At 48.5% G+C, this 17,615-nt stretch overlaps 2 protein-coding genes across 2 annotated transcripts in view; one reads left to right on the forward strand and one right to left on the reverse strand.

The window, feature by feature from the left end:
* Positions 1–231: 231 nt before the first annotated feature.
* Positions 232–4,788, reverse strand: ZBTB26 (zinc finger and BTB domain containing 26). Its single transcript, XM_026712444.2, has 2 exons — positions 4,663–4,788; positions 232–3,435 (listed from the first exon to the last, which is right to left on the reverse strand). Exon 2 carries the CDS (start codon positions 3,421–3,423, stop codon positions 2,053–2,055), a length of 1,371 nt encoding a protein of 456 aa, XP_026568229.2. The 5' UTR covers positions 3,424–3,435; positions 4,663–4,788; the 3' UTR covers positions 232–2,052.
* A 180-nt stretch (positions 4,789–4,968) lies between these two features.
* RABGAP1 (RAB GTPase activating protein 1) overlaps positions 4,969–17,615 on the forward strand; it is a 77,437-nt gene continuing 64,790 nt past the window's right edge. Inside the window, exons 1-2 of the mRNA XM_087914392.1 lie at positions 4,969–5,113; positions 12,688–12,906. Coding sequence (XP_087770518.1) covers positions 12,757–12,906 — 150 coding nt within the window. The 5' untranslated portion in view covers positions 4,969–5,113; positions 12,688–12,756. The remainder of the gene's footprint in view (positions 5,114–12,687; positions 12,907–17,615) is intronic.

Genomic DNA, 17,615 nt, shown 5'->3' on the forward strand with positions numbered 1-17,615 from the left:
TGACGGTTGCAGTGACCTTGGATCTAAGGTCAACAGGGAAGCTAGATTCACTTCGCCTCCGCGTGACTAACTTAACAACGGTGGCGGCAAGGTTGCAAAATGGGGCAAAGTTCACTTTAGAAGGGTGTCGTTTAGCCCACCCACCCCCAAAAAATTGGAGCTCCCATCATGGTCGTAAATTGGGGACTACCTTTATCATTTACAAAAAAAAAAAGGATATATATACACACCTTGGAAGGTGGTTTAATTGCTTTATTCCAAACCCACTGCAATGACTCAGTACACAAACAGAAAGGCGAGGGTTGTTTTTCTGGACACTAGAATGCATTCACAGATCCAGACAGCCTTACTCCCCGAGAGGTTTGCAAGGGGTTGAGGGTGAGGCGGGGGCAGGGGGGGGGAAATCCCCTCTCCTCGGAGGACCCCTAACAGGGAGAAAGGACAATAATGCTGGTTGTGGGGTTTCTACCTACCGATTGCTACAAGATTCCCCACCCCGGAGGCGATTGAGCTCTGAGGGGGCCGGCATTCTACCACCTGCTCGCTTAAACTACTTGAGCCCACCTCGCCTTTTCTACACACGCCACAACTCCTCCTCTCCCACTTCTGACTTAAGGATGAACAGAAGATGACAATGGGCGAAAGAAGAAAGGCGGGATAAGGAAGCTTGCCCAATCGTGTTTTTCAAGAGGAAAAAAAAAACTCTTTCTTTAGGGGAGTAAATACTGCAAGTCTGCACCCAGGGCTTCCGGCTTCCTGGATTTCCCAGCCCAGGAGAAAAGACCACCATAATATAGGGGGGAAAAATACCCAGGGTCTCCTACACCAGAACTCTGGCTAAGTAAAATACAGCTCATACGATACACTAATAAATCCACCTTCAACTAGTAACTTCTTTTTTTTTTTTTTTACAGATTGGGAATCCCTCTCCCCAGAAATAATTCCGAAGAGTGAAGAACCTACGGTCTGCCTTGGAGATCCTCTTCCCTTTCAGAGGTTTCCCGTGCCGAAGGCACCACAAGATCCTTTCAAACCGATCCCGTCCTCTATGGCATTGCTGCTAACCAAATGCCAACAGTATTTTAAGCACCATACATAATCTTCAAAACAAAAAAACGGACTCCGATTTTAGGAACAACGAAGGAACTGATCATAGCCATAAAAAAATAATAATAATAGTAGAGGGATACGAGCTGAGGCCCTGCTAGTAGGGAAACCGTTACAGAAAAAAAACCCAAGTTGCGTCGTAAAGAATCGCATGGGTGCGTGGAGAGACATGCAAACTTCAACCGTCCTAGCCTAAGCACGCCGTTTTCTACCCAAGATGTGATGAAACCTATTCTGGTGGGGAGGGGAGGAACTGAGCCTGAGCAAAGGGTCAAAGGAGGGAAGGTCATCCCACCAGTCTGCTGCTCCGATTTCTGCCCAGGTTTGCTCTAAAGCAATTACGCTTCTTTCCCCGCCGTGTTGGAAAGGAACGGCCGTGTTAAAGAGGCGGTGCTCCTTAGAGTAGCCGGAGCCGAGAGGGAAGTACCTGATGGTTTTTCATAAAGAATACAAAATAAGAAGGTCGCCCAAGAGGCGACCAAGTAAAAAGACTTTATAATTATCCAGTGTTTTTTTTTCTTCTTCTTCTTTTTTCCTAAGAATACAGTCCTGTCTTTAGCTTAAAAACTCTTGCCACAACGAGGCGTATCCGTTCCTGTTTTTTTAGGCCTTTGGCTGGCTCACGACCAAGTGGCTTCTTTTTGGCAGAACTTAAGCAAAACAGGGTTTGCCCCCCACACACGTACACACCATGCCAGCTCTTGAAATATTCACAGGAGGAGGTTCAGTTTGCAAAAGAGACGATGTCACGTAGACACGCTGAATCTTTCTAAAAGAAGAAAGGCCCTGGAGCTCAAAAGGGGAAGCCCTTCCAGGTTTGTGCACCTAGGCCAGCTCCATTCACACACACACACACACACACACACACACGCAAACATCCCTGGCAGCAGTTGGTGGCCTTTCTCGCTCTCAAAGAGAGCCTGGGGTGGGGTGGGGTGCAAGCCCTTAATTCGCGCAGGCGCTTTCGCTCCGTAAACTGAGCACGGCCTGGGCGAGCTTCCCCGCCTCCAGCACCTGGCTGGCTTCGTTTGCGGGGCAGCCCTTGGAGTCCACCCCCGAGCTGCAGCCGAAAGAGTCGAAGTCTATGGCCGAGTCCTGAGCGCTCCTCTCGTTGGCGTTGTCGAAGCTGTTCTTCCCGTGAAGCTGCTTGAGGTGCTTCCTGAGGACCGGCTTGTGAGCGAAGACCATGTCGCAGTAGTTGCACCTGTGGGGCTTGTCTCCACTGTGCAGGTTGAGGTGGTCCTGCAGGGAGCACTTCTGGGAGAAGGTCTTCCCGCAGATCTTGCACTGGAAAGGCTTGATGCCCGCGTGGACTCTCATGTGCCGGTGGAGGTTGCCCTTCTGGGTGAAGGTTTTCCCGCAGAGGAGGCACATGAAGAGCTTGTGCATCTTCAGGTGGTTGGCGTAGTTCTCCAGGTGCCGGAAGACGCGCGTGCACTTGGGGCACTGGTGGTGCCACTGCAGGCCCTTGTCCACCCCGCGGGTGCTGGGGCCAAAGAGGTCCTTGGAAGCCACAATGAGGTTGTCGGCCGGCGAGTAGGAGAGCGCGTAGTTGTGCAGCTGACTCTGCTCCAGGTCGCCCACTCGGTTCTCCACGGTGGAGTTGATCAGGGAGTGCTGCGGCTCCGAGGAAGGGAGGGAGCTGGGCTCTTCAGAGGAAAGGAACGGCCCTGGGTCCTTTTTGCTCCCCACCTCGGCCACCTCCCCGATGGACTCCACTTTCACGATCTGGATGTCGCTATCGTCCATGTCCATGCTGTCCTCTGACGGCTGGAGGCAAGGCGAATCAGGCTGCAAGGAGTCTTCTTCCTCCTCGTCTTCTTCCTCCTCCTCCTCCTCGTCTTCCCCGCCACTGGCTCCGACAGCCTCCTTCGACTGGGAGGAGTTGGCCCTGGCCTGGTTCTCCTCTTTGTTCCCCAGCTTCTGCTTCGGCCTGATGAACTTCCAGAGCGCCTCCGTGCAGCGCTCCACAATGTGGCTCATCTGAAGGAAGCTGGCGGCCGTCAAGTAGTTGACCAGCTCCATCTCGGGGAATTCCAGCACTCCGCTGTAGCAGGACAGGAGCAGCTGCCGCCCGACTTCCGAGCTCTGCAGGATGGAGATCTTGACTTCCCTGGAGTCGTTGAGCAGAAACTGGTCCCTCAAGAAGGGCGAGCCGGCGGCGAAGACGACCTTGTGGCCGTGGACCTCCAGGTCATCGATGCGGACGGTGACGTCGCAGAATTTGTTCTCCTCTCTCAGCTTGTTCATCTTCTGCAGCATCGAATCCCCGTAGTTGTCAAACTGGAAATGGAGGCTCTCCGTTCTCTCGGTCATGTTGACGAAGCCCTGAAGGGTATCAAACAGAAGAGAATATCTGTAAGCTCAGGGTTCAAGCGAGGAGTCCTTAGCGCTCTCTTGAGCTTAAGTGGTTTTCTTCCAACATTTCTTTACCAAACTAGGTAACATCTTCAGTGCAAAAGAAAGTGGGGTTTGCGGGAAGGAGGGGAAGGGGAGGACTGTGGTTTTTTTGATGCTCTCTGAGCTTGGTGGATTTCTTGCAACATCTCATTACCAAAGTAGGTAACATCCTCAGTGCAGAAGGGAGTGGGCTTTACAGAGAGAAGGAGAAGAAGAGGAGGAGGAATGTGGGATCCTCATGCCCCTCTGAGCTTGGTGATTTTCTTGCAGATGTTTCATGACCCAGCTAGGGAACAACATCAGTGCAGGAGGAAGTGGGCTTTATGGAGGAGGAGAAAGAGGAGAAGGAATGAGGGCGGGGAGAGGATGACAACTGTGGGGTCCTCTATGTGCTCTGAGCTTGGATGTCTTCCTGCACATGTTTCATGGCCCAACTAGAGTACACCATCAGTGCACACCTAAAGGATGCCAAGCATCAGGATTTGGATTGGCTAACCTAAAGAAAAGTAGGTCTAAAGGGGACATGATGGCAGTATCCCAATATTTGAGAGGCTGCCACAAAGGGGTGGGGGGGTTAATTTATTTTCCAAAGAGGGCAAGACAAGAAGCAATGGATGGAAACTATTAAAAAAGAGAAACAACCTAGAATTCAGGAGAAACTTATTAACAGCGAAGACAATTAACCAGTGGAACAACCTGCCACCAGATATCATGGGTGCTCCATCACTGGAGGTTTTTAAGAGGCTGGACGGCCACTTGTCTGAAATGGTATAGGTTCTCCTGCTTGAGCACGGGGCTGGACTAGAAGACCTCCAAGGCCCCTTCCAGCTCTATGATATGCTATCAGAAAGGGCCAAGCGTCGTCCCAAGCACCCCCTGCTAATCTTTCCTTGCAGGGATGGCATGGGGGTCCCCCGACTTCCCTGCACCCCCTAACCTCAAACTCTCCGGGGGAATCCCCAGCATTGAGGTCCCTCCCCCGCTCAACCACCCCCGCCTTCCCACCCCTCCCCCGCCCTCTTCCCAGGGTAGGTTTTAAGGAAGCGGGGGGCAGCTCCAGACGCTGCGCCGGGCTCCAGTGGCCGCGAGTTCCACCAGCACCCCAGGGAAGAGGAGGGACGGAGTTTTAAGGGCCCCCAGCCGGGCTGGGCTCACCTCCTCTCCGCCTCCCCCCGGCGCCGCTGTTCGGGGTCCGCCCGGGGGGGGAGGGGGAAGGCCCGAGCGCGGGGACCCCTGGCCGAGAGACCGGCTCGCCGCCACCGGAAGTCGCTCTGCCCCACTTCCGGCGCCGCCTCTCTCTCTCTCCCTCTCTTTCCCCAAGTCGGCGCGAAGAAAAGAAGGGGCGGGGCGGACGCGGGTTGCTAAGGAAGAGGCGGGGCCGCCCTGCCGGAAGTGTGCGCGCCGCCTCGCCTACCTCCCGCCCGGACGCCGGAAGGGGCAAGCACCGCTTCCGGCCGGGCCCGGTCACGTGACTGGGGTTGGGATCGGGGCGCTGGGGCGGCCTGAGAGAGGCCCGTCAGTGGCGGCGGCGGCGGCGGCGCTGCTGCTCCCGCGGCGGGCGAGAGGGGAGGAGGCGGCGACGGCGGCCCGGTCCGTCTGGATGAGGGTGAGTCGGAGGGGACCCCCATCGATGAGGGGCTCCGAAGGGGGGCGGGGCCGGCGTTGGGGGGAGGGGAGGAGCCCGACTAGTGGGCGGGGCTCCTCAACCAGGCTAGGGAGTGGGGAGGCACGAGAGCCAAGAATCCATAATCGATCACCGTAGCCCGGCCAGTAGACGTGATCAATAAAGGGGAGGGGGGTCTGTTTGGGCCCCCAGGGGTGCTGAAGACCCCCGTTATGAATGGCCCCGATGCCTCCCCCCCTTTTGCTCCAGCCAGGATCATTATCGATGGCCTCCCTTGGATGGGGCACCACCAGGAGATCCCAGGGCTAGCAGATGTGTAGGGAAAAAAGTTGGGGGTGTGGAAACCCCCAACCCATCTGCCATCCTTGGGATCTCCTGGTGGTGCCCCATCCAAGGGAGGCCCAACCTTTGCCAGGGTCAGGATCGAGAAGCGAGGGGGAAAGAGGAACACAGACACCCCCCACTCCATTCCTTTCCATCCTCCCCCCCCCATTCCAAAGAAATAGATATTTCCATTTCGTTTCTTTCGCCTATGGAAAAACCTCCCATAAATTCACCCCGATTCCAGCTTGACTTCCAAGGCCGTTTTATATTTAGGTTAGGGGCAAGAAGGGAAGCTTGGCCAGGAAACCCCCATGCCTGTTGTTACTGGAAGGAACCAAGGAAGGGATTTGTGTTTTGGTTATTCTGTGTAGCCCTTTGGACTTACTAAAGCTCCTGTTGAATTGGCTATTTATTTACGTCTTGTGTGTTTGTCATCGGAGGACGCCCTGTTTATAAACACAGACACATATACATAATTTAAAGACACCCACACACATATGTAAATACTTCCACAGGATGTGTGTGTCTGGGTGTGCATATGTTTCTTTCTCTTTATATATACATGTATGTATGTGTGTGTCTATATATTATATGTACTGTATGTATATATATATATATAGAGAGAGAGAGAGAAACACTATATATATATATATAGAGAGAGAGAGAGAGAGAAACAAGTATATATGTATGTGTGTGTGTGTATACACATAGACATACAGAGAGAAATAAGAATATATTTCTTTTGAGTTGGAATCTTATGCGTTTGCTTTTGAGAAACTGCGAGAGTGATAAATATGCTGCCATTGATATGTGAGGTGGAATTGTTAGAGTGTGGCTGTCAGATCCCTGTTCTTGATCCTGCCGTTCAGCTGGTTCTTGGTGCTCTCTGAGCTTGGTGGTTTTCTTACAGACATTTCATGACCCAACTAGGTAACGTCATCAGTGTATTGTGGATTGTTGGACTGCTTTGAGGCTGTTCTTGTGAGAAATTTCTATTGGAATTGAGATTGGGGGAAAAAAAACCCTCATATAATTCCACCAGACCTGCCCTGATTGCATGCAATAATGAACACTTTTGAATTTTATTATTCATGCTGGCGAGCTCTTTGTCTTTATAAAGCAATGTTTCCTAGAGTCATTTTTCTTTCCAAAACAAAAATGATACAAGTGCCATCATTACACCAATGAAGCTTATTGTGTGGCTTAATATGGATAACTTGGAGCTGGCTCTTATATTCTGTTTAAAGGAAATGTGGAATGAAACCTAATTATTACTATTAGATCTGCTATTAAACCTCATAGTTTTGCATGTTGTATGAAATTGCTCTTGCATCGAAATTTAATAAAACTGCTGAACTGTAATTTGCTTTTACTAATACTGGGGATCACTTTTGGAGTGGCTCACATTGAGAGATGCTTCAAAAGAGGAATGGTGAAATGTGACTATTATTAATATTAATGGACACATTGTGTAATGATCTCCCCTATTCAATATCTTTGTCAGTGCGGGAACGGTAATCTCAGAGACCAACAGGATTGGAAAAAACTGCTTAAATACGTTTCGACATTTTTACAAAGGTTGCCTTTTGTGGTTTTGAAAGTTAAGAAAAGTGAAGGGGAACTCCAGAACACTTCAGATGTTTCAAATATTACCTAATGACCCTCAAATATTACCTAATGCAAAAGACTATTGTGTAAAAAAAAAGAAAAAGGAACAGACGATATAATAACAATGTACGCACTATATATGACTCAGAATATCTTCTCCTTTCCTGATATAGGTTCAAAGCAATTTAAGAGCTTGTCAAAAGAACTAATACAATATTAGAAGAGCCATTGTTTTTCCAATAGCGATAATCCGGGAGGGGTGGGTGAAATTAAAGTTTGCCACACATGTTTTAAAACAGGTAGCGCTGGATGTTTTATTCTGCTGGATAAATAGCGCTCCTTTAAATCTCTGATTTTAGAAGGAAGCTAGATGAAGTAATCCACCAATAGATTTCAGGCTTTTTATATCTCTGTCTAGAGATCAGCCCCACCATGGCACCAGCCTTATCTGGAGTTAATTATATTAGTATCTTTCATGACCTGGATTTTATCTGTTGGTTTTCTTTTGATTTTTTTTTTTAAATTCTATTTAAGAACATGAGGATTTAGATTGCCAGATAAACAAACCACGTTCAAAAGTGAACAACCCTTCAATTCAGTACAGGTCGTTCTTGATTTACAACAGTTTATTTATTGACCGTTCGAAGTTACAACGGCAGCGCAAAAAAACATGACTTTTCACACTTATGACCGTTGCAGCCTCCCCATGGTCCCAGACTCTTGGCAACTGACTCATACTTATGACCGTTGCTGTGATGTGATTTCCCCTTTCGCGACCTTCAGACAAGACTTAAGTCCATGGGGAAGCTGGATTCACTTAACAATCGGGTTACTACTTTAACAACGGCAGTGATTCACAGAACAACTTTGGGCCAGGAAGGTCCTAAAATGGAGGGGAAACTCTCTCAACAAATGTCTAACTTAGTAACAGAACATTTGGGCTCAATTGTGTCATAAGCCCGAGGACTCCCTGTACTCATACAATTCTTGGAGATTAATGAAAGTGCAAAAATGACTTTTTTTTTTCCTCCTCCTAAAAGGCTAGTTAGCTTTTCCTTGAAACACTAAAAGGATGTTTTCAGAGCAAACATTCACACACTCTGCCCTCCCTCCCCGTTGACAGCATTACAGGGGTCACCAGTCACAGCAGTTGTGTTCCTTCTACAGATAGTCCTCGACTTACAACGGTCCATTGCGTGACCGTTTGAAGTTACAATGGCACCGAAAAAACAGAACTTAGGATCGTTTTTCACCACTTAACGACCGTTGCAGCCTCCCCACAGTTTTTTCTTTTACATCCATAAGTGCTTAGTGAACTGTGCATTGCCTGGGTCAATATACATTGTATAATACAATGCTACTAATAATAATATTATTTAGATACACATAATCATAGTCTTTCCATTTCTAACATTTGCGTATACATGGTAATTATAATCTATTACATATCAGTATAAAAGCAAAGGTTCCCCTCGCACATCCGTGTTGGTCATTTCCGGCTCTAGCGGGCGGTGCTCATCTCCATCGCAAAGCCGAAGAGCCAGCGCTGTCCGAAGACGTCTCCGTGGTCATATGGCCGGCATGCCTCAATGCCGAAGGCGCACAGAGCTCTGTTCCCTTCCCACCAAAGGGGTCCCTCTTTTTCTACTTGCATTTTTTTACATGCTTTTGAACTGCTAGGGTGGCAGAAGCTGAGACAAGGAACGGGAGCTCACTCTGTTAGGCGGCACTAGGGATTCGAACCGCTGAACCGCTGACCTTTCTGATCGACAAGCTCAACATCTTACCTACTGAGCCACTCATCCGTGGCATATATCGGTATACATTTCCCCAATTTTCCCAATTTTCTGCTTTCTACCTTTTTATCCTACCTCTTAATAAATGGCCACTATATGAATAAGTATTCTAATATCTGTCCATCATCTCTTGTCCTTCTTAGAATTTCAACTCTTTTATTGACTTTTTGGTAAACCTTTCATGCTTCGCCCTTGGGATCTTGCCAACGGTTTACACCACTCTTATTTAATCTAAATTCAATTAGATTAGTGCAGGTATAACTTCAAACGGTCAGGTGATTTACATTGGGATACTTGACCATTGACTCACATTTATGATGCCGCAGTGTCCTGTGATCCCCTTTTGCGAATCAATAGGAAAGCCATTTAGCCGTGTGACAATTTTAACAATGGCAGCGATTGGCTTCACGAGGGTGGCAAGCGACGTGAAACGGGGCAAAGCCCACTTTACCCATGCCTCACTTAGCAACATAAGTTTGGGGCTCTTAAGGCCTACCTGGGTTTTCTTTTGCGCTGTTTAAACGGAAGCATGCCCTGACGGGAGCAACAGGGTCATTTCACCAGCCTCAAAATATGATAGTGACATTTTAAGCCGCATGCCAATATTTATTGGTGGTTTCCGTTCCTGTGGATTGATTGAGTCAGACCGGAGTTTGAGCATGCACCAGGGGTTGCCAGAAGCTGCCAGGAACTGCACGCAGGCCGTCCAAAGAGGGAGGAGACAAGGAGAATTTTGAGGAACAAGCTGGTAACATTACTTCTTCCTTCCCACCTTGGATTGAGATAGATAGATAGATAGATAGATAGATAGATAGATAGATCGATCGATCGATCCTGCTAAGCAGGAGGTTTCCCAAGTTGCGAAAGTTCTTGAGATTCAGGTAGTCTCGAGTTGATTTCATGACCATTCGAAGTTATAATGGCGCTAATCTAATGGAATTTAGGTCAAATAAGGGTGCTGTAAGGACTTTGCAAGATCCCAAGGGAGAAGCATGAAAGATTTACCAAAAAGTCAATAAAAGAGTTGAAATTCTAAAAAAGGGCAAGAAATAGGATGGACAGATAGTTAGAATACTTCTTAATATGGTGGCTATTTTATTAAGAGGTAGAAAAAGAAAAAGGTAGAAAGTAGAAATTGGAAAAATAGTATAATATAATACTGATATATAATAGATTATAATTACCATGGATACACACATGTTAGAAGTTGAAAGACTAGTTATGTACAGAGGTGGGTATTCAACCGGTTCTGACCAATTCTGGAGAACCGGTAACGGAAATTTTGAGTGGTTCCAAGAACCAGCAAATCCCACCTCTGACTGGCCCCGCTAACCCCATCTATTCCCTGCCTCCCATTGAGTCCCAGCTGATCAGTTGGGTTTCCTTTGGTTGTCCTGCACAGGAGAACGGAGCTGGAAAGCAGGTTAGTGGGTTGGGGAGGGAAGGGGGATTTTGCAATAACCTTCTCCTGCCATGCCCACCAAGCCAAGTCACAGCCACCAAGCCACGGCCACAGAACCGGTAGTAAAAAATTTGAATCCCACCACTGGTTATGTGTATCTAAATAATAGTAGTAGTAGTAGTATTGTGTATAAAGTATATTGACCCAGACGCTGAATACCCACCTCTGTACGTAACCAGTCTTTCAACTTCTAACATGTGCGTATCCAACTTGGCCCCCAACGTTCAGTTATCCTCGGCTGGAGAACAGACTCTTCCAAAAACACTCTACGAAGGGCAGAAACGAACCCAAAGTAAAGATAAATTAGAAATTTTAAAAAAACCAACACAAACCACAGCTGAAGTAATTAACACGACAGGCCAGGATAATAAATTGCAGACTTCCACAAGATAATGCAGCACCCATCGTTGGGAGGACAAGCCTCGACAAAGATAATGCACTTCCAGCAAGGTGCTATGTGCAAACGCCCTTCTTATATCCTGTTCTCCCAGCTGCAGCCCATGAAGGGGATCAGAGCCCTTTTCTCTCTCGTAAGCCACGTTGCTCCCTTCTCCGTTCTTCCCTGCGTGCCTTGGGATGACAGAGTGGGCCTGGGTCTTCCTCTGAATGCCCAGCCGGACTCTGCCCTTCCCCAGTTTCCTCCACAGCCACCAGAGCCACATTCCCACTCCCTATCAGCTGGTCAATCTCCTTGTCAGAATCAGACTCCAACAAGGGCATGACATTCTGGGCTCAATTGTATTGAATTTGACAGCCAAGATTACGGCCAATTGAGCCCAACCTTTCCATTGTTAAGTGAAACATTGGTCCAGTGATTTTGGGCCCCGTTTTACGATGTCACCGGCCACATTCGTTAAGCGAATCACTGAAAACGTTAAGTTAATCATCCAGTTGTTAAGCGAATCTGGCTTCCCCGCGGACATGGCTCTTCAGAAGGTTGTGGAAGGGGGTGGCGTGACTCTGGCAACACAGCGACCGTCATAAATAACGAGTCAATTTGCCGGAGCGGCTGAATTTTGATCCCATGACCATGGGGGATGCTGCAGCTGTCGGAAGTGTGAAAAACGGTCATATCGCTTTTTTCAATCCCGTTGTAACTTTGAACACTAAGTGAAATGCCATAAGTCTACTACCTGTAAAGGATTTGAAGTACCACTGTCGAAGGTAATTTTTGTAATTTGTGTGGAATTCACACTCAATTCATGGGACAATTCTGTGGAATTCTACACCAGGGGTCCCCAACCTTGGCCACTTTAAGACTTGTGGACTTCAATTCCCAGAATTCCTCAGCCAGCTTTGCTTGGAGTTGAGGTCCACAAGTCTTCAAGTGGCCAAGGCTAGAGTCCCCCTATTTCTACGCTGTATAATATTGTGTGGAATTCACAAAAATAAGATTAGAGGGTTATTATGGGAGTTCTGCCTAATTCCAAGGTCCCGTTGCTGGAGAATGAATTTTAAAAGAAGAGCTTTTGCCCCCAAGGTAGACTAGTGGCTGTCACTGATGGCTCTTTTTAGCTGTGGTAGGTCTTCACCGTCACTTCAAGAGACTCTTGCGAAGCCTCTCTGGCTGATTCTGCTCTTGACCTGTAAAATCCTTTGGTACCAAGAGTATTTGTAGCTCTCGGGTTGACACGAAGGGTCCCCGGTGCTCTCTGAGCTTGGTGGTTTTCTTGCAGACGTTTCAGGACCCAGCTGAGTAACGTCATCAGTGCTAAAGGAAGTGAGATTGGGAGGAGGAAGAGGAGTACAACGATGAGTGTGGGGTCCTTGGTGCTCTCTGAACGTGGTGGTTTTCTTGCAGACGTTTCATTACCCAAACTAGGTAACATCATCAGTGCTACGGGGAGTGGGAGGAGGAGGAGGACTATGGGGTTCTTGGTGCTCTCTGAGCTTGGCGGTTTTCTTGCAAATGTTTCATTACCTAAACTAGGTAACATCATCAGTGATGACTAGCACTGATGATGTTACCTAGTTTGGTAACGAAACGCCTGCAAGAAAGCCACCAAGCTCAGAGAAGCACCAAACACCACACAGTTCTCTTCCTCCTTTCCTCCTCCTCCTCCTCCTCCTCCTCCTCCTCCTCCTCCTCCTCCTCCTCCTCCTCCTCCTCCTCCTCCTCTTCTCCATAAACCCTTGGAGCACCGATGAGGTTATCTACAGTAGTTTGGTTACGGAACGTCTGCAAGAAAGCCACCAAGCTCAGAGAGCACCAAGGACCCCTCAAAATTGGCGCCAGACCCGCAAACATCTAGAATTGGACTTGGTGGGTTGCGCCTGCATTGGGGAACCCCTGAGTTTCCTCCCTTCTCTCCTCAGAGCCACCCAGAAAGGGATGACGGTGACCTTGTGCTCTTCGTCTTTTCCAGGTCCTTCCTCCTCCAGGCCACCTATGATCCACCCTTCCCTTATTTTTCAAAAAAAAAAAAAAGAAAGAAATGGATGACAAGGCCTCGGTGGGCAAAATCAGCGTGTCTTCAGATTCGGTCTCGACTCTCAACAGCGAAGATTTTGTCTTGATTTCCAGGCAAGGAGACGAAACCCCCTCCACCAACAACGGCAGCGATGATGAAAAGACGGGGTTGAAGGTAGGTGTCCTGGCTCAGCTCCCCAAAACACGACAAACCCTCTGCAGTTAAATCAATGATTCCTTTATTAGGAGCTCCGGCGGCCCCAGAAAAAAGTCACACACACACACACACACACACACACACACAAGCAGGCTAGCAGATCCATCCAGCAGGGAGAGGAATAGTTGTCTGCCACGTCTGTTCATCTCCGTCCCCTGCCTTTTATCCCCAGAGCTACGGTGGGGCCTCTCTAGCAGTGGTGGCTCTTCGGTCCCAAGGTCCGGCCGATAGATTTCCACTGCTCTCCTCTCCTCTGCCTTCTGCACATCCACGCGTCAGGCACTGGACCCGGCTCTTCCTCCTCTTCTTCATCAGGCACCTTCAGACACGGGGGCTGTTGACTCTCCCTCAGACGGACAGCTGAGGCTCCGCCTCTCTCTCTGTCTCTCTCTGTCTCTCTCTCTCTCTCTGTCTCTGTCTCTCTCTCTCTCTCTCTGTCTCTCTCTGTCTCTCTCTCTCTCTGCCAGCTCCATTCCCTCCTCCCCCTCGGAGCTCTCAGGTTGTCTGACTCCGGCTCCTCTTCCTCCTCTGATGAGGTCGCTGGAGGGGCCAGCGGCCGACAGGGAACAGCAGTCTGGGCGCGGCTTTCCTCCGAAAGCAGCTCTTCACCAAAGCTCCTGGCCTTGCAAAACCAAGAATGCTTTTTCTGCTTGGAGGCCAGCCAAATTTGGCCTCCTCTCCGCCCGCTCTCTGGCACACCAGGAATGTTCAGCAAAAGACTCGCCGAAAGGGCTCGGAGGCAGAACACCGGGGGGGGGCGGGGGGGGGGACACGGCTCCACCCGATTCTGGCCTTCACCTGATTTTCCCAAGAAGGCGATGTAGGTAATCCTGAACTTACAAAAGTCCATTTATTGACTGTTCAGAGTTACGTCGGCACAGAAAAAAAAGTGGCTAAGGACTATTTTTCACACTGCAGCATCAGGGTTGTATTTGACCTCGGAGGCCCAGTGTGGGTGTGTGGCCACAGCGGGCGTTTGACCCTGGTTGAAAATGCATTTTCCCCCTTCTCTTCTTTCTCTCCACTTTTTTCCCCTTCTTTCTTTCCACAGTTCTTTACTCTAATCCTTTTCCTATCTCGTCTACCGGATATTGCTGCCAAGCGCTTTTTATGACTTATTCTTCATACTCCACTAACCTTTTTTATTTCTAAATGTATACCCCGTTCTTGAATAGTAAATTGCTCGGCAGAAAAGCTAATTTATACTGTTGTATTTTTATGATTCAACTAATAATAAAAAAATACAACAGCATAAACAACACGACAGTACAAGATCTAACAGCAGAGGTAAATTTGTAGGAGAGTGAATAGAAAGGGCTGTCAATTATAGATTGTTGATTGTAGATGAAAGGGACCAACGCTGTGTAAAATCTGGCATTAAACTGTAGTGTTAACATAGGACATTGCCTGTTTTCTATCCAGATCAGGCACTTATTTGAGGCCACATTATAGCAATAGCAATTGCCCATAGACTTATATGCCACTTCACAGTGGTTTTACAGCCCCCTCTAAGCAGTTTACAGAGTCAGCCTATCGCCTCCAACAGTCTGGGTCCTTGTTTTACAGGCCTCAGAAGGATGAAAGGCTGAGTCATTCTTGACCCGGTGAGAATTGAAGTGCTGGTAGTCAGCAGAGTCAGTCTCCAATGCTGTATTCTAATCACTGTGCCATCACATCTGATAGAGATAGAGATAGAGATAGAGATAGAGATAGAGATAGAGATAGAGATAGAGATAGAGATAGATAGATAGATAGATAGATAGATAGATAGATAGATAGATAGCCAGCCCTCTAAATGGTTTACATAGCCAGCCTCTTGCCCCCAACAATCTGGGTCCTCATTTTACCCACCTCGGAAGGACGGAAGGCTGAGTCAACCTTGAGCCTGGTGAGATTCGAACTGCTGCCAGTGGGCAGAATTAGCCTGCAATACTGTATTCTGACCACTGAGGCACAACGGCTGATAGGCAGGCAGGCAGGCAGCCAAGTAAGTAGATAGATAGATAGATAGATAGATAGATAGATAGATAGATAGATAGATAGATAGATAGATAGATCGATCGATCTATGCAATAGCTCTTAGACTTATATACCGCTTTTTAGTGCTTCCCAGCCCTCTAAGTGGTTTTAAAGAATCAGCCTCTCGCCCCCAACAATCTGGGTCCTCATTTTACCCACATCTGAAGGACGGAAGGCTGAGTTGACCTTGAGCCTGGTGGGATTCAATCTGCCAAATTGCAGGCAGCCGGCAGTCAGCAGAAGGAGCCTGCAGTACTGCACTCTCACCACTGCGCCACCGAGGCTCCTTTAATTGTAATCCAGTCCTCCTGCAGCACTCTGCCAGTCGAAAACAGGCCAGGTGGAGTTGCCCCGGGCAGCTCGTTTTCAGCCTCCTGCAGCCTCCTGCCTGTCGAAAACAGGCTGCATTTTCAGCCAGCAGAATGCTGCTGGACACCGGGGAGGTGATAAACAGGCCTTGCGGGGCCTCCACGTGGCCTGTTTTCGGCTGGCAGTGTGCTGCAGGGGGCCATGTAGGCCGAAAACATGCCTCTCCCATGGTCTGTTTTGGCTGGCCGGCCGAGGCACCACAGGCCAGTCCTTTGATATTTCCAAGCCAGCCCTGGATTTAACCACCCGGTGGGCCAGCTCCAGCTCATAGGCCTTGAGTTTGACACCCCTGCCCTTAATCATGTGTTCCTATTTATGACGGGGTCCCGTTGAATCCCTTTTGTGACCACCTCACCAGCAAAGTCCAGTGGGAAGCCCAATTCACTGAGCAGCCACGTTGCTGACTGAACAGCTACAGCGATTGACTTGGCCGTTTCCACCGCCTGCCGCTCTCTCCAAAACGTCCGCTGTCCACCTCCACTGAAGTCACCTGGCCACTCCTGCCCCTTAAGTCACTTCACCCCCCTCCATGCTCAGCTCCAGACACCGCCGAACGATACCAGGGACTGGATACGGACTGAGGTGCGTTATTGCAACGGCAGAGCTGTCAAAAAAGAAACAACTCCACCCTTGTTTGCTGTAAGACCAGTTTTAGAACCGCAAATAAATATTTCGTTGGTTGGCTCGGTCAAGATACGCTTTTTGCCACCCTACCCTCGAGTTGTGCAGCCACCGTTTTTTGGCTTCTCTGCTGCCTCTGACCTTGAAGGAATCATGGCCGTGTTGGTGAGCCCCTTCTGCCCGTCGGCCAGATGTTTCCTGTTTCCCCGGCTTCCTCCCCGTCTCCAAGCCAGCCTCCTTTTGAAAAGGAATTGTGTTTGCTGCCGAAGGACGAAGGGCTTGGCCTAGCGGTCCTCTCTGAGAAGCAGCGGAGGGAAGAGGCGGCTATCCGGCCCTCTTCTGGCTATACCCGCCAAAAAACGAGTGTTGCATTTCTGCTCTGCTTGCCGTAGGAGGCCTCAGCCAGCCGGCAGGGAGGAAGAGTCGGGGGTGAACACATTCTTTGGAAAGCATATCTAACACACACACACACACACACACACACACACACACACACACACACACACACACACACAGAGTTGTTTTTGCTGCTGATCTGGGCCAGGCCCAGTCGAAGAGAAGCTGCTGGAATTTGCTGCCTGGTTCTCTTAAGGGAGGACTGGAAGTTAAGTCACAGTTGTCTCCATTGAGAGAACAAGAGAGAGAGGTAGGTAGAGAGAGAGAGAGAGACAGAGGTAGTAGAGAGGTAGGTAGGGAGAGAAAAAATAGATAATAGATGGATAAAGAGGTAGAGAGATAGGTAACTAGGTAGGTTGATAAAGAGGAGTAGGTAGAGATACGTAGGTAGGTAGTAGATAAAGAGATAGGCAGGTAGGCAGGCAGACAGATAGAAAGAGGAAGATGGATGGATGGTCACGTAGTTGATAGATAGATGATAGATAGATAGATAGATAGATGATAGATAGATAGATAGATAGATAGATAGATAGATAATATGATGATTGATAGATTGATAGATGATTGATAGATAATAGATGATAGATAGTATCAGACAGATAAATAATAGATGATAGATAGATAATAGATGATAGATAATAGTAAGATAGTAAGATAGATTAGATAGATTAGACAGATAAATAATAGATGATTGATAGATAATAGATGATGATAGTATGATAGATAATAGATGATAGATAGATTGATAGATGATAGATAGATTGATAGATGATAGATAGATATGATAGATTAGACAGATAAATAATAGATGATAGATTGATAGATGATAGATAGACATAGATAATTGATGGATAATAGATGATAGATTAGACATAATAGATGATAATCAGATGATAGATAATAGATGATAGGTAGGCAGACAGATCTAGGCCGAGGCCCTCCCCATCTCTGCCAGCCTAAGGAGGGGAAGACCAGCCTAATGGCAGCTGCCTGCTCTGAGGCAGCTGGGTGGGGCTTCTCTTGGCAGCATGCCGGCAATCGCGCCCAGCCTCTCCAGCGAGCCTCCCCTCCCGGCCTCCTCACTCCTTCCTTGACCGCCATGTAAACTGGAAGGCTGCCAGCTGCCAATTCTTACCGTGGCTTCCTCCTCCCCCCACCACCACCCGAAACCAAATCACAAGGAGGGCCGCGCATCCGTCTATGGAACGACTCCCAGCCCCAGAGGCCAAACCACCCGCTTTCCATTAAAAGCCACCCCCCTC

Source organism: Pseudonaja textilis, chromosome 17, assembly GCF_049901715.1.
Source record: "Pseudonaja textilis isolate UNSWEBS1 chromosome 17, rPseTex1.2, whole genome shotgun sequence".
NCBI lineage: Eukaryota > Metazoa > Chordata > Lepidosauria > Squamata > Elapidae > Pseudonaja > Pseudonaja textilis.